The 17295-nt window shown below is 37.5% G+C and overlaps 1 protein-coding gene across 1 annotated transcript in view; it reads left to right on the forward strand.

Moving 5' to 3' along the window:
- Nucleotides 1–7277: 7277 nt before the first annotated feature.
- The window catches only part of SPDL1 (spindle apparatus coiled-coil protein 1), a 20202-nt gene continuing 10184 nt past the window's right edge, over nucleotides 7278–17295 (forward strand). The window contains exons 1-7 of the mRNA XM_012649698.1: nucleotides 7278–7336; nucleotides 10472–10651; nucleotides 13105–13281; nucleotides 15071–15265; nucleotides 15833–15982; nucleotides 16082–16180; nucleotides 16258–16368. Coding sequence (XP_012505152.1) covers nucleotides 10493–10651; nucleotides 13105–13281; nucleotides 15071–15265; nucleotides 15833–15982; nucleotides 16082–16180; nucleotides 16258–16368 — 891 coding nt within the window. The 5' untranslated portion in view covers nucleotides 7278–7336; nucleotides 10472–10492. The remainder of the gene's footprint in view (nucleotides 7337–10471; nucleotides 10652–13104; nucleotides 13282–15070; nucleotides 15266–15832; nucleotides 15983–16081; nucleotides 16181–16257; nucleotides 16369–17295) is intronic.

Below are 17295 nucleotides of genomic sequence, written 5' to 3' on the forward strand. Positions count from 1 at the left end.
ATGAAATAATCCTCCCAGATTGGCCAGCACAATTAGAACAACAGTAAGCCATAGGGGCTAAATCAACAGCTGCTATGCTCGTGATTTAGTTCTAACTTCCCCTGCCTGACTGGCACCAGAGGCTGGTTGGTGAGAGTTTATGGGGGTTGAGCATGCCAGTCTGTTACCAGCTTTTGTTACCAGAAACACAGTGCACTGTGTTTCTGTTTGAAGTGCAATCTGTGAATAGTTGCACAGCTGAACAGTATTTTTAATTCTGTCTGCTTAACAGCCCATAATGTCAAAGAACACCAGGAGAACACTGAAGGAAGAAAACAGATTTTTTTAATGAGGATTGGGAATTGCAATATTATCTTGTTTCTGCTAAAGATAAGATGATTTCCTTGATTTGTGATACTGCAATATCAACTCAATGCTCATCGGCATTATAACATTCATAAGGACCACAAATATTTTAAATTAGAGGGAGAGGTACAAAACGTGGTATTGCAGAAATTAAAAGATGAAAAGCAAAAGCAAAGACAATTTTTTTTCAAGCAGCAATAAGACCTAGAAATAATGCCATTGAAGCAACTTATAAAGTGGCTTACATACTCAAGAAAAAAGGGAAGCCATTCAGTGATATAGAAATTGTGGAAGAATGCATTGTCAAAGCTGTCGGTTGCTTAGACTCCTATAACATTTCAAAGTACAAACAACTGCCTCTTTCAAGGAGAACCATAACTGATCAGCAGCATGAATTAGCCTTCAACTTAACAGAACAACTTCATGCAATACTTCAAAGGAAAATATATATTATTTAATCTCTTTGGATGAATCAACTGATACTACTGACTTGGTACACCTTTTATACTTCATTCGGGTCATAACAGAAGATTTTCTTTGCTACAAAGAGTTACTCACTTTGGGCGCTCTTGCAAACAGAAAATGAAGAATCGATATCTTCAACAACTTTCAAGATAAATGTGAAATTGGGATTAATTTGGTAAATTTAGTGAGTGCACGTACAGACAGTGCACTTTCCATGACAGGAAAACATGAAGGGTTTATTGCACAGATAAAAATAAGTATTAACAGATCCAGATGCTCTCATTTCTTTTCATTCTATCTTGCATCAGCAAAATCTCTGTGCTAAAGCTACTATTTTAAGGGACACTTTGCAACAAGATATAAGTGCTGTTAACTATATTCCTGCAACTGCAACATGGCATCTTCAGTTTCCTAACATGCTAAAGTTGAAAGATGAGGTATTCAGTGTGGATTTGCCATATCATTCTAAAGTGCACTGGCTATGGCAGGGTCAGGTGTTAGCCAAAGTTTTATCTCTGCAAGAACAGATAGTTAAATTTTATGAAGAACAGAATCAGCAATGTGAATTATTGAAAGAAGATTTCTAAAGGAATGCAGCATTTTTGTGTGATATGTCAAATAAAAACAACTTGAATATTTCTTTGCAAGGTTAAACTAAGTCTATATATGACACACGACAAAAAAATCCAAGTATTTTCAAAAAAGTTTTTTTCAAAACACTTCTTCTTCAAAAGTAAATTTCAGATGAACATTTTCCCCATTAGCAAAGGTCACTGATGAGCAGGATGATATATGCGAATCATTTGAAGAATACACAGCTGTTATAGATCTATTAATTGGTGAATACATTGAAAGTTTCATTGACTTTGAGAATCATGACATCACACTCAAATTAGCATTTTGGTCTCACTCAGTTGCTATCACCAAGGCACCTAAAGAACTACAGATGGACATTGAGCTCTCAGTAGATAACAATTTAAGTCATTCCTGCTAAGAAAGATCCAACTGAAATATGGAAAAATTCAGTAGAATATCCATGCCTTTGGCAACATGTCCAAAAAATGCTTTCTTGCTTTTCAATCCCTTATTGCTGCAAATCCACATTCCCCTATCTAAGCCAAATCAAGATGCCCTTAACGTCACAAATGACTGATACCCATCTAGAGGATCAACTGAAACTGTGGATCTCCATGCTGCAACCAAATATTCAAATGTTTTCCAACAAAAAGCAGACACAGCAAAGTCATTAAAAGGTCAGTTAACTTTAAAATTAACAAATAGTTTCCATTTTTTGAAATTATTAAATACATAGTAGCTATATTTTTATAAAATAATGTGCATTTTAAAGTATATCTGATTGAAGTTTCTTGAATGTGGCCTTATTCGATTACAGCTAAATTAATACAACCTTCTAACATGAAAAGGTTCCCGACTCCTGGGTTAGTATTTCTGAACAGGTGTATCTAGCTGCTTAGTTGGAGATGCAGACTCATCAATTTCTTTGTCTACTGTGTGAACCCCCAAATTGTTTTTCCTACAAATAAAATACATTAAACTAAGCATTATAACATCAAAGCAGCAACCACTTCTTTCAAACGAATTGAAACACACACACACACACACACACACACACACAGAAAAGCAGTGTCACAATTTCAAGCCTTCAGAGAGAGAACAAGACCCTAAATTTTATCCCATCCCTCTATGACTTGGGTCAAATAAATATACTTGGGCCAACAGAATAGTGAGCGACATAAATCATGACTAATGAATACGTTTTATTCAGCACTGAAGATTTTGTCACTCTACTGGATAAAGAACCCCAATTCATTGAGGTACTGTGGGAAAATAAAAGGAATATACAATGGGTACTGGAAGATAGGAGTTCATAAGTATTAACAGCAAGCACAGTCTCGTGAATGGTTGCAAGATCTAGGGCTCTCATTTTTTAAATATACACATGTATCTTTAACTAGAGTGGGTATTCTTCTCAGCAAGTAAAATACGTAACTGATATAAACATGCAGTCTTAATTCTAACTGGCTTAGTTAGGTGCTTAAATCACCTAAAGAAGTCAGTTTAAATGTGGTGTGGTGGAAACCTGAAGTGGGGCCAAGAAATGAATTATAAGGTGTTTGAATCCTTGTTTTCCTTTACGATCCACTAAACCCTTTCATTTAGGTTAAACCTTCCTTTTTAGTTCAACCAAGGCATTTTTCTCAAAGAAGTCATCCCCAGATTCTATCTCTGGAAATTAGCAACTTTCAGTTTTAGCCTCATAAAATCCTAAATGTAAAATGAGAACTTGACAGGTTAGTTAGTATTCGTCTGCTCAAGCTCAGGCACAAGTATTACTGTGTGTATTGGTTAGAACTCTTTATGTTGCAAGCAACAAAAAACTCAAATTGAAGACATTTGGTTGGAGCAAACACTGAACAGTTCAGGGATAGTTCTAGCTTCACAAGTGGCTTGATACAAACGACATGACCAGGATTCTTTTCTCCCTCTCTATTTATCAGCTTTGCTTTTGATTCTATTTTCAAGCAGACTTGTCCCTCATGAACCCAATATGGTAGCTGGAAGCTCTGGGTTAAAAAGTTTAAGTACAAAGGCTGGATTAGTCTGCTGGGGCAACTCTTAAAAGAATACCACAGCCTAGGTGGTCTAAATAACAGACATTTATTTTCTCACAGTTCTGGAGGTTAAAAGACCAAGATCAAGGTTGGTTTCCGGTGGGACCTCTCTCTTGGATTGCAGATAGCCACCTTCTTGCTGTGTTCTCACATGGCCTTTCCTTTGTGTGCACATGGAGCAGGGGTCAGGGAGGGGGAAGAGATCTATCCCTGATGTCTCTTCCTATTCTTATAAGAATACTATCCCTATCAACTAGGGCCCCACCCTTAAGACCTCATTTACCCTTCAAGGTCATATCTCCAAATGTAGTCACACGGGAGTCAGGGCTTCATCATATTAATTTGGGTTGGAGGGAGACACAATTTGGTCCATAACAGAGGTGGTTATCAAAATGTATCTTTCCCAGCAGTCCAAGTGAAAAATCTCATTATATCTCATTGGCTTGGATTCAGTTACATGCCTATCTTTGAACCAATTACTATAACCAGGGTGATGGGATATCCTAGAGATGAAGAGTAGGATCGGAATCCACATGGCTGAAAACAGAGGGAAAGATAAGCTTCCCAAAGAATAATCAGAACGCTTTTGGCAGGAAAAGAAGAAAGGAATTGATTCCGGGGAGTTAACTAATAAATAGCAATATTGGGAAGGTGCACCCTTGCTCTGAGTGAGGACTGCATCTATTTAAAGGAAAAAAATGTACAGCAATGAGGCTCATTAAGAGTTGAAGCTGGTGGTATACACTGCAGATCCAGGAGAGACTGCAGACTGGGTTTCATCATAAACTATTACTATTGAACAGTCAAATCTGCCTTGTTGATATAATTACTCATTTTGATATCTAATTATCACAGTGGCAGTTGTGACAATTAAATTTCCTGATACCTTCTCAGATAGCTCCTCTGTTTCTTTTGTTGGATCCTTATTCTCCTCATGTTCCATGGATTCGGACAATCTCCGAAGTCTCTTCTCTCTCTCTCCAAGCCTCTTTTCTTGATCTCAGCCATTCTCCAGGTTTCAGTGACCACAGCCTTGAGTATAACATCCAGAACTTTATCTCCCAGCTCATCCTGCGAATCCTGGAACTTTATTAATCCATTCCTTATTTGCAGACTCTGTGCTTCAGAGTGCTGAGCTTGTTTTCACTTGACCCCAACAAAGACGAGCTTGTAGCTCCACCTAATAATGTGAAGGAACAAGAAAGTCTAAGCCATCCTCTAGATAGGAATTTACTGTTTGGTAATTGTCTCTTCCACTAAATTCTAAGTTCTTTCAGTACAGAAATTATTCATTTTTGGTACCAAAAATGATCATTCAATAAGTTCATGTCAAAACATATACAGCTTTCAATACAACGTCACATTCCCTTCTACAGCATTTCTGATAACTTATCTCCTCATTTCTGCTAGAACAGTCACAATGAAAGAATGATGGCAAGTTCACTATATCAATCTATCCCAGTTCTGAACAGCTATAATGTTATGAATTGTAATGGTGGTGGTGGGTGTTGTTTCCCAGCTTCTAAACTCCCATCCTCTGCTTGGTGAATCCACCCCTGTGTGAGAAGGCAAAGTCCTACCTCTCCTTATGTAAACTGAAAATGACAGATATACCTTTTTTTCCTGACCTTTGGTATTTAAGGCATGGTATGTATACCACATCTGGGTATGGGGATCTGCATATGGAATCAGAAATACTGTATAAGTTATCTTAGGAAGCAGAGACAATCTAGAATTTACTTTACTTGTGACATCTAGCGTCCAGTGGTGGTATCGGCAGCACCCTATCCAGACTGTTCCTGAAGAATGACCTTAATTTATGATATGGATAGCTTCTATGACTCTGCCAATGCTGTCCCCTCTCTTTGAATGCACTCCTCCTTAGCTCTGCCATCCTTCAAGGTCCTGCTTGAAGTGCCACCTGCACTGTGAAGTTTTAAAGAAATGTCCAGACAATATAGAACTCTATTTTCACACAATGCCTTTAGTGTGGGGCACATACTACTCACATGACATTTATATACAGCCTTGTAGTTATTTATACATATTTTTAAAATCCTCTACTATATTGTGAGCATTCCAGACAGTAGTTGGGTTTACCATCTCTCTGAATTCCTTCCGCTATGCCTAATACATTGCGGTCACTCAATTAACAGATTAAAATATGTGTTATATTTCAAAATAGAATTGAAAGAAACATTAATGTATATGTGGGGTCTACCTTCTATTGTAACAAAAGAGAAAAAAGAAGTTCAGATAGAACTTCTGAACTACCAGCCAGTTACAACTGGCCTAGGCTAGAACAGGGTCTTCCTGGCTCCTGAGTTACAGAATTTTTGTCAAATGATAGGGAAAATGGAATTTGTTTCATTTTTCCAAGAACATGGTGGTGATTACAAACGAATGAGCATGTGGCTCACTGGAGATGCATCCCAGATGCATCTGCTAGGCTATACTGTGAGCATTTTGAAGGCATCATTGTTGCCAATTTGAAAACCCAGATCAACTCTTTGTGGTCTGGCCTACCTCAGTGAGACACAGAAGCTTGCAAAGGAAACTGAGAAGAGAAAAGCAAAGAGAGCATGGCATTTCAGGACATAAATAACTCAGTGAGAGTGGTCGAGTCTGTCAAATGTCAAGAGAAGTAAGGACTAAATATTGAGTACTGGATTTTGCAAGACAGAAATTCACCTCCTGGTGACATTTCACAGTATTGGTGGGTACCAAACCCTGGTTGAAGTGGTGGTGGCGGGGCAGAGAATAAAATGCAAGAAAATGGAGATAGTGAGTGTAAACCTTTCTTTTCCAGGAATTTTTGTTATAAAGAGAAACAAACAAATGTGGTGGTAGCTGGTTGGAGTCAAGGAGGCTATGATTATTTTTTTAATGGAAATCATTATGGCATGTTTATTTGCTGATAGAGAAGCTCCAATAGAGAAGGAAAAACTCATAATGAAAAAAAGAATTAAAGCCACCTCCTCAAATAGGCAAGAATTTTTGAATAATGAATAGACATCAGGTTTAAAAAACATTATTATTTAAAACACGTGCTTGGACAAGAGCTTGGACTCTAGAATTAGGCTGCATTAGTTCAAATTCCAATTCTTCCCCTTGGACAAGACACTTCTGGGGTTTTTTCTCTGTAAAAATAGAAGGGTAATATCATCTACCTCATAGGGCTGTTTGCGGGCTTAAATGAGATAATCTGTAAAATTCAGTACACGAGGAGGGCTCATTTGGTAAAGCCATTATGATAACTGTCATCCTGTCCTATAATGGTAACTGTGATTCTGCCATATGATGCTTTTAGGCACCGTCGCACTGGTTCTGGTTACTGGAACCATAAGACAGATACCAGAGGGAAGGGTCCTCAGAGGGCACACTGGCAGATCCACCGCTAGTGGGGTCTAGTCGGCACAGTTGCGACAACGGTGATCCTCCACCACCCAGCTTAGCTACACTGGCCCTCCAGAAGCACTGTCGTAAAAAAACAGCAAACAAGCAGAACCTGGCAACACGGCAACTAAATGCAGATACCTGCAAGACACCCAGGAAACCAACACGTGGTAAAGTTAACGAGCCAAGGGGTTAAGTCTGCGCTTGCGCCGGGTCCACTTCTCGCCACGTGCAGCTGCGCAGTCTCTGCAGGGGGCGGGGCGCTCTGCTGGATGGGTCTCCCACTTTCTCCTTGACGCGCAGTGTGGGCGGAAAGTCTCGCGAGAGCTGGGGTTCTCGCGGGAACTGCATTCAAAATGCTCTGGCGCTTACCCGAGAGCTGGCCGAGTGAACGAGCCGGCGTCTCTGTGAAGAAGTGGTATTAACGTCCGCTAATCTGGACGCTCTGAAATTGTTAGCCGCCAGTTGCCGCAGCAGGGGAGCGGGTGTGGAGAAAGGTAGGGGCAAGGGGCTTGGTGGGAGGTGGATGTGGACAAGAGCGGTGGAGAGTGAAAAGCTGAGCGGACCCTAAAGCAACCTGGGGCCTGGGGCTCGGCGGAGGCCTGTCGCTGAAACACCTTCTTCCCGGAACCCTGAAGTCTTATAAACTGGGTTTCGAGCCGGTTTCAATCCTCTGTTGGACCGTCTCTCCTCCGTTGGAGATTCTGGATGACTGTGGAAGGGTGGGTCTGCTGCCTGGGCCCTAAAAATGGTAACAGCCACTGGGTCCGCCCTGCCGGGTAGGATAGCCACTAGCCACCTGTGACAGCCCGGACTGAGAAACGCTGCAAATGTAAAATACACAGTGGATTTCGAAGATAGTGTTAGGATGTGAAGTCCATAGGCGGGGGGAGAAAGAATTCCCAGATAGTGGTTAGGATATACAAAATTAAAAGTTTATTTATATTCCTGAGAAAGAAAGAGTGGCCGCGACACACGCAGGGAGGAAAGAAATGGGCGGTGAGGAAAATTGCTTGGTGCTTTTAAAGAGTAGAAATGGTTTTTTTCTCTGCTTCAGGGGCCTGATAACAAAAGCGGCTGTCAAGATGCTGTGTTAGCCTTTTCTGTTTCTCACGTAGCAGATTGATAGCAGAAATTAGTTTCTTCTTTCTTCTTGATGGCGGGAGGCATCTGGTACTGTCTCTTCTTGAGGAAGCAGGGGAAGTTCGCACTCCTGTCCACTCCGGAACTTTTTCAAGGCTGAAAAAGAACTCAAAGATAACAAGTTAGGACACACGCGTTTTAATTAAACAAAGGGTAGTTGTGAGTTTATTTCCCTCAGTTTCGGTTTGATAGTCTACTTTCCTCGTTAGATAGGTTATTAGCAAGACCACCTTCCAGATAGTACACAAAAAGAGTAATATCTCATTAGTTTTTATAATGACTACCTGTTGAAATGGTAATATTTTGGATGTATTTAAATAAAACGTTTAAAATTAATTTTTCACCTGTGTTTACTTTTTTAAAAATGTAAAATGTGGCTCCTAGAAAATTTAAAATCACATAAATGATTAGGGTTATATTTCTGTTGAACAGCACTCACTTCCTCAGCTTGGTGTCAGACTCTGCCCTAATTGCTTTCATCCATCATCTAATTTAATCTTCTCAACAACCCTGTTAGGTGGGTGGTGTTGTCCCTGTTTTATAGATGATGAAACAAGCCATTAAATAACTTGTGCAAGTTCATGCAGCCAGTGAGTAGTGGAGGTGGATAAGAACTCAGGCAGCATGATTCCCAGTGTTTTCCCTATCTCCTAAATGCTGTTTTTGAGTGGCAGGACAGAAAAGTGGTTGGAGCACCAGCCTTGCAGCTAGATTCTGGTTCCCATCTCACTTAGCCACTTACTAGCTGATAACCATAGACAAGTTACTTAACCTTTCTGTGCCTCAATTTGCATATGTGTAAAATGGAGGAAATACTTCCTACCTCATTGGGTTGTTGAGAGGATTGAATAAGATTATACAAAGTACCACAATGTCTGGCACACATTGGCTGTAGTTATTCAAGGGAGGCTACTCTAGGTTGAATAAATTAACTTTATACACTTTAGCAGTTCTCCAGTGTCTGTCATCAGTTTTTCTTCTCTGGATTTTTCCCATGGCCTACGTAAGAAACAAAACACTTGTTCCTACTTCCTCTCCAGCTACTGCTCCATTTATCTGCTCTCCTTTGCAGCAAAATTAGACTTGCTATCGTCTCCTACCATTCTCAAACCCATGCCAGTCAGGCTTTGCCCCCTACCTGTATATCAAAAGTGTTCTTGTTGTCACCAGTGACCTCTATAAATTCAAAGCCAATCACCAATTTTCCTTTGTTACCTTATTTGACTTAGCAGCAGCATTTGGCATGATTGTTTACCCCTACCTCCTTAATATATTTTGTTTATTGGCTTCTAAGACAACACCTAATTCTGATTTTCCTCCTACCTCACTGGTCACTACTAAATATACTTTGCTGTCTTCTTCCCTACTTAATAACAGGGTTCAATCCTTTGTCCTTTTCTCTTTAGTTATGCTCATCCTCTAGTGATATCAAGTCTCAAGGACTTATGCTGATAACTCCCAAATTTATATCTCCAGCCTAGACCCCTCTTTTACTCTTATATCCAACTGCTTCCTTAACATCTTTCGTGGTCTAAATTTGAATTCCTGGTCTTCTTTCCTGATGGCAACTCTGTTTTACTAGTTGCTGAGGCCAGAAGGCTTGGGGGCATTTTTGAATTTTCTTTTTCACACATCCCACATTCCATTTGTCAGAAAATCATATTGACTTTACCTTCAAATCATATATAGAATCTGGCCATTTCTCACTGCCTCCTATGCTACCACCCTAGTCTGAGCCATTGTCTCACATGGTCTCTCTGCTTCCAACCTTGTTCCCCTCTTAACTATTCAACATAGCAGCCAAAATGATCCTCTTAAATTGTCAGATCCTCTACTCTGGGCTTTGGAATGACTTTAGAATGTTTGTGTATCTAATGTCTAACTCTTTGCTTGAAAATCTGAACTAAAGCAGTGTCCTTTAATTGCTCTGAATATGGTTTCTATTTTGCATGCTTCTTATAAATACCTAGTAAAATATTAGTCTCTTTTCAAGAAAGCAGATTTATTATGTTCTATAAGTTAACACAGTTGTGACAAATCACAGACCTGGTATTCCTTGCTTTACCTTATGAACCTTCAAAGCTGCCTTTCTATATTTTAAGTAGCAGTAATGCTAATATAAGTTTCTTGATTTTTTAAAATTCTCTTAACTTTGATTACATGGATAGTGGTACAATTATGAGACCAACCCTACCTTAACATTTAAGGGGGCTTAGCACACAACAACTAAATAGTTTCCCTATGGTGAATTTTATAGAAGCAAGATTAGATGTATTCTGCTCTGCTCTTTTTGATTTTGTCTCAAATCAAGTAATAATATTGTCACAACAATTCTTGCTCTTGAAACAAGAATGCAAATTTGACTACAAGTTAAGAAAAAATACTATGTGCATATGGCATTATTATTGATTGAATATATTTCTTCTACTGATATCATTGCACGGAGTTTTTTGTTTAAGCTCAAGTAGTTTTATTTCCTCTGTTTACAGTAGGCTAAAAACGGGAAAAACATGGAGGCAGATATAGTTACAAATCTTCGACGCAAGCTTAAAGAGGCTGAGGAAGAGCGACTAAAAGCTGCACAGTATGGTTTGCAGCTAGTGGAGAGCCAAAATGAACTCCAGAATCAGTTGGATAAATGCCATAATGAAATGATGACCATGACTGAGGTAGGACTTTGGACTTCTCTCTCTGCAAGGATGTGCTTAGCTATTAAAGATTTGTCTTGTTTAGCATTATTACTATTTTATTCTCTGAGGATTTTAGATCTAGTTCCAATCCACCCCATCCCCATTAAACGACAGTGAACTAAATGGATTCCTGTTACTCTTTCCAACCCAATGTGTTCTGAGTTTGAAAAATCAAGTTATGATTGCTCTTTTTACCACATTTACCACCAGATTTTGTTTTGTCTGCACCCTTCCTAGGTGACCGTCCTTGTTTCAGGCCTCTAAGTAACATCCAAATGCCCTGTGACACTACACCAAGCTCTTAGTTCTTCCCTGAAGTCTAAGTTTGTGTGTTCAACTGCCCACTAATGGACATCTCAAATTAACATATGCAGACAGAATAGTTGATTCCCTGTTCACTTACCAAGTATTCTCTTACTATTTTTTTAACTTATTTAGTGAATGTAATAGCATTCGTTCAATTGCTTGAGCCAAAAATCTAGGAGTTTTTCTCAGTATGTTTCCCTAATTTTTTTATTCATACATATTAGATGTGCATATTTTGGGGGTACATGTGATAATTTGTTACATTCGTATAATCAAATCAGGATATTTGGGATATCTATCACCTTAAATATTTGTCTTTTTTTATGCTAGGAACATTTGAATTGTTCTCTTCCAGCTATTTTGAAATGTACAATCAATTAATGGTCACCCTACTGATCTATCAAACACCAGTTCTTATTTTTTCTATCCAAGTGTATATTTGTACCCATTAATCAACTTCTCTTCATCTCCCTGCACTCCCTACCCTTCCCAGGCCCTTATTTCTCACATCTAATTCATCAGTAAGTTCTAAGAACTTGACCTAGGAGGTATCTATCTACACTACTGCCGCTCTAGTCTAGACCTCCATCATCTCTCCCTAGAGTAACTACTGAGCCTTCCTACCAGGTTGCCTACTTCCATTGTTGCTATTCATAACATGTATCCTTCACACAGCAGCCAAGTGGTCTTGGAAAAATACACAAAAGATTATGTCACATCCTTACTAAAACCCACACAAACAGCTTTTGATTATATTTACAACAAAATCTGAGCTCCTCACTTGGGTTGGTAGATCCCTATGTGTCTGATCCCTGCCAAACTTTTGATCTCATTTCAAACTGCTTTCCCTTATTCTTGGCTGTACTAGTCCCATTTTATGGACATTACACTAGCTGTTGCCTTTTTCTGAGTTGTTCATCCCCCTACTGCTCATAGATTGAATCCTTGAATCCTCAAACTTCAAATTTCAGTTAAATGTCACCTCAACAGAGAGGCCAACCCTGACTATGTAATGTAAAGTTGACATGATGGCTGCTCTTTTAAATCTCCACATTACTAATTATCTCCAGATTATAAGCTCCTTGAGAGAGGGAATTTTGTCTGTCTTTTTCACTGTTGTATCCCTAATGCCTGGCACACAAATATTTATGGAAAGAATGAATGGACAAATCAGTTTAATTCAGTAAATGCTCAGTAATATATTTAAATTTGGATCTCAACATTGTAAATATAACAGGTAAAAAAAAAAAAATAGAGAACATAAAAATAACTAATGACAACCTTTGTTTTTCCACATACTGTTGTTCTGGACCAAGAATTCAATACCAAGTCATAAAGCCAAAGTAAAGATTACAAATCTCTATGATAGTAGAAAATAACACTGTGTTATACTTAATCATTCTGAGTAATAACTTGTCAGATTTCAGTGTTATTTTAACAGTTTGCCGCCTTTTAAACTAGAATGGCTTTGGGGAGAATGATATGAATGTTTTGAGTCTTTTTTCCTCTAATTGAGTTTTATCTTACTTTTAAAGGTTTGTTGAAGGAGTTCAAACATACCTTTTTTTAAATCTGTAAACTTTGTTGTGAGTAAGCAAAAGCACTTTTAATTGCTCCTTTGTCTCAGCACTGTATTCATTCTGCTAGACATTTTGTGAGCATCGCTCAGGTCACTGACTACATTCTAAAAGTAAGGGCTAATTCAGTATTTCTTTTTCACGTTTTTTTTTTTCTTTTTGACTACTTATTTTGTTCAGAGCTACAAATAGAGTATCTCATTATCAAACTAATAATTCTCACTAGGAAAATTAAGTGCTATTAACTCCTTTTTTTTTTTCTAGCAGAGATTACTTTACATGTTGACATACCATGGGGCATTCTTTACTTCTTTGATAGGGCATAGAAGCAGTTAGGTATCTCAAGCATGGACTTCAACATAGTCTCAAAATACACCTCACAGGTTAAGACTGATTAGCCACAAAGTTATTTGAGGTTTAACGTGATTGTTACTTGGAAAGCAGCAAATGTGTGAAACGGAAACAAAACAGTTGAAGATGAAAACTGATTGTACGTAATGGCTTTAAACTATTTTTATGTAATTGAATTGTAATTGAATCTGTTTTCAGAATTATGAACAAGAAAAATATACTCTTCAGAGAGAAGTTGAACTCAAGAGTCGAATGTTGGAAAGTTTGAGCTGTGAATGTGAAGCTATTAAACAACAACAAAAAATAGACCTGGAGAAATTAGAACAACAACTAAACAGAAGCCATGGACAGGAAGTGAATGAACTAAAAAATAAGGTTTGAATATCTGTGTATTTCAGAACAAAAATATTCCACGTTTATGCAGCCATCTATAAACTTTAGATGAGAAAAATTTTCTTATAAGTACCAGCTATGCAAAATAGATAAGCTGAAGGTCTACATTATCTTAATATAGGACATGGGAACACTGAGAAACAGGAATTTACCTAAGAGACTTGTGTAAATAATATTATACTAATTAAATAGTTATTTAATTTTAGTAACTAGATATTTCTGATGAAGTTTTATTAATAGTTTAGTGACCAGCATGGCCTCCTTGCATAGTACAGTAGTCCCCTTGCAGAAAGACTAGTCACCTGGCCTTTACTGCAGCTAGTGGTATGCTTTGTAATTCTGTAAAACAAACCAGTAGTTTCTTATAAATTGATATACATTAGAAATGGTACTTCATAATTTGTTTACTGAAGATTAATATATATGATCCACTTCTCACAATAACTCTGTAAAGAAGATACCATATAACATGAGAGAGCCAACGTCTAGACAGATTGAGCAAATTGGACACAATTAGAGCTAGAAATTGTCAGTGAAGATTTGAACTGAGGCTGTCTGACTCGAAAGGCTATGTTACTGAATAACCATGCTTAGTCTAACAACATGTTATAATAATACTAGCTCCATTTTTCAAACATAAGTGCAACGATTGGTTAGTGATCATCCATCCCCTTTTGGTACTCTCAACTACGCAATGCTTTCAGGTTGCTTCTAAGGAATCCAGCCAGAACTTTTATCATGGATCGTCTTTGTGTGCCCTAATAGTCTGTGCTCTAATTTTTCCACACACCTCTCTACCAAAACTCACCTGACTTTTGTCCTCTCTCCGCAGAAGCCTGTTTTCCAATTTTCAGTTTTTGTGTGACATCTTTTTTCTATTTCTGTGTACCATATATTAATTAATTTCTCATTAAATTAACTCTTTTTAAATGTTTTCTCATTTTTAAGTGGCGATATCAATGATATTACATATTTAAGCTGGTTTATTTTTTCTAATGTGCAGTAAAACACATAGAACTAAATATGCTCTTATGTAATACATAGTATCATCTTGCATACCGCTCTGGCAGATAGTGATCCAGCTTGTCTGAAACTAATCTGATTTAAGACACTAACAACTGGTAATGATGTATTCTTTTTTTCCCTCTGGATATTATTTTCATTTTAGCAGTAGTTTTCACTGTATAGGGGGAAAAAAGGGCTACGGCAAGGCCAATTATAGAGATGGCTTTTTTTGGTAGAGCAAAGAGTAAATTAGTCAAATATTTTTAGTTTTACCGATGTTCTCAAATCACTTGTGCCAAAATTTGGAGTTTTATTCGATATCTTTTTTCCTCTTATTTCTCAAATTTAATCCATCAACAAGTTCGAAGAACTTGACCTACAAAACATCTATCTTCCCTACTGCCACTATTCTAGACCTCCATCATCTGTCACCTTGACTACTACTGTAGCCTTCTAATCAGTTTGCCTGCTTTCATTGTTTCTGTTCATGCCATTCATTTCTTCACACAGAGGCCGAGTGGTCAGTAACACAGTGCCTTCTGGTTGCTTGCAAGGAATACAGACCTACTGTGATTAGTTGTATGGATTATGTCTATGTTTATAAGACAAGGTATGTCACTATCTATTAAAAGATGCCTAGCCTTGGCCAAATAGGAAATCCCAATAGTCTCATTATGCAGTAAGTTTGGGTCAATCATTGATGTTTTTCAGAAAGAAAATACCTTTATAAAGTATTTTTATAAGATTCTTTTTTTCTCTGCTTTAGATAGAAAAACTAAAAGTGGAATTAGATGAAGCTAGGCTTAGCGAAAAGCAGCTGAAGCACCAAGTAGATCATCAAAAGGAACTCCTCTCTTGTAAATCAGAGGAACTGCGGACAATGTCTGAGCGTGTACACGAAAGCATGTCTTCAGAGATGCTGGCTCTTCAAATTGAATTGACAGAAACGGAGAGTATGAAGGTAATTTTTATGGCATGTGTTTCTCAGGGTTTTTTTTTTCTTTTATATTTTTACATGTACTAATTCTTAAGAGCGAGTTTGAAGTCTGAATTATTTCTTGATGTAACTTTCATCTAACTAATTAAATGTTTTGTGGTAGTTTTAGGTGTATTACTTCATAATACAGTTTTAGATTACATGATTATGTAAGGCAGGCTTTACCATTAAATTAATGAAACCTCTGGAAGAATTTAGAAGTATGTACTCTGATCCTAGTTTTTGTTATAAAATGTTGGTGCTGCAGAAGTCGAGATGCATGTGAACATGGTTTTTTCATTGCAGGCTAAGGTTAATTAAAAATTAAAGCCTTAAAAGTACAGGGGAAAAAAGGCGGTCTCTAAATACTTTCATTTTGTTCCCTACTGAAAAATTTAGCAATTTTTATTATTTTAATATACACCTGACAACCTTTGGCTAGTTCATTAGTTTTAATTTTGGTTGTGAACCACTACTGATAGACAAACTGAGCAGCTGCTGAATGAAAGATTATTCAAGAGAATTTTCTCTTTTTTAAATCCTATTGAATAGGCCACCCTCAAAGAAGAACTGAATGAACTACAGTACAGACAAGAACAGCTAGAACGTCTGAATACTAACTTAATGCGCCAGGTAGACCGGCTTAAAGAAGAAAAAGAAGAGCGAGAAAAAGAAGCAGTTTCTTACTGTAATGCCCTAGAGGTATTATGATTATAGTAACATCGTCTTTTTCAATTTATAATAAGTTGTTTTCATGCTAATCTAATCTCTATTAGCTATGTTGTTTTCTTTTGAATTTAGAAAGCTCGTGTAGCAAATCAAGATCTTCAGGTGCAGTTGGACCAGGCCCTCCAACGAGACTTGGATCCCAATAGTAAAGGCAACTCTTTGTTTGCAGAGGTACTTATAAGTATCCTCATGATTAAATTGGCCTTTCATTTACTGCAAGAACAATTAAACATGTTAATATTTTCTAGGTGGAAGATCGAAGGGCTGCAATGGAACGTCAGTTTATCAGTATGAAAATCAAGTATCAGTCGCTAAAGAAGCAAAATGTATTTAATAGAGAACAGATGCAAAGAATGAAGGTATAGAATTATCACTATAAATGACTTGTTAAACCTACTTTGTGTCAGCATTACAGGTACAAATATATCAAAGAAACGATCTTTTCCTGCAAAGAGTGTATTTATATAGTTATTTCTAGAACTGTGATTTGAAAAAAAATGTTTTTAAATTGATCAAAAGATCCATTTATATTTTTTAAAAATTAATCTTGGAATAAATATTTAGTAATAGTGTATTCAGCAACTATTGATTTTTTTGTTTTTTCTAATGTTTCCTCACTAGCTTTGCTAGGGAGGTATAAATCTTTCTTCGTAGATAGGGGGAGAAGAAAAATCAAAGTATTTCTTGCTCTCGGCCTGATGTTGTTCTAAGCATAGCCCTAGGGTTCCTACTTCAACTAAAACTAACTCCCTCACCATTCCTCTGCTTTCTCACAAAGGCTTATTAGAGAGTGAAATTTAGATTATTCAGGGTCCCCTTTCCTTGTCACTCCTAAGTCAAGTATAGAGGCCCTTTTAATTTCCAGGGTTTTCTTGGTCATCTTTCTAGTCAAATAAGAGGTAGCAGAAAAGCATTTGGAAGATAGAAAGATTCCAATGTTCTGCCAATCTGTAGAATCCTGATCCCTCATCTATTGTGCCTAGCTCTCCTGGGGTAGTATTTGGAATCTGTAAATCTTCCCTTCTTCTCTTCAGGATGGTGAATTTTATAAAAAAAAAAAAAAAAAAAGGGAAAGGTCAGTGATTAAACTTGAGAGTTAGATGAACTTGGGATTGAATCATAATTCTGTCACTTGCTAGCTCTGTGACCTTGGACAAGTTTTCAGAGCATCAGTTGACTTCATTTGTAAAGTGGAGATGATAGAACCTGCCTCTTAGAATTGTCCTAGAGTTAAATGAAAGTATAGTAAAATACTTACATGGTACTTGGCAAATGATTAATTGCTT

The sequence above is a fragment of the Propithecus coquereli genome, unplaced genomic scaffold (genome assembly GCF_000956105.1).
Source record: "Propithecus coquereli isolate 6110/MARCELLA unplaced genomic scaffold, Pcoq_1.0 Scaffold301, whole genome shotgun sequence".
In the NCBI taxonomy this organism is placed as follows: Eukaryota; Metazoa; Chordata; class Mammalia; order Primates; family Indriidae; genus Propithecus; species Propithecus coquereli.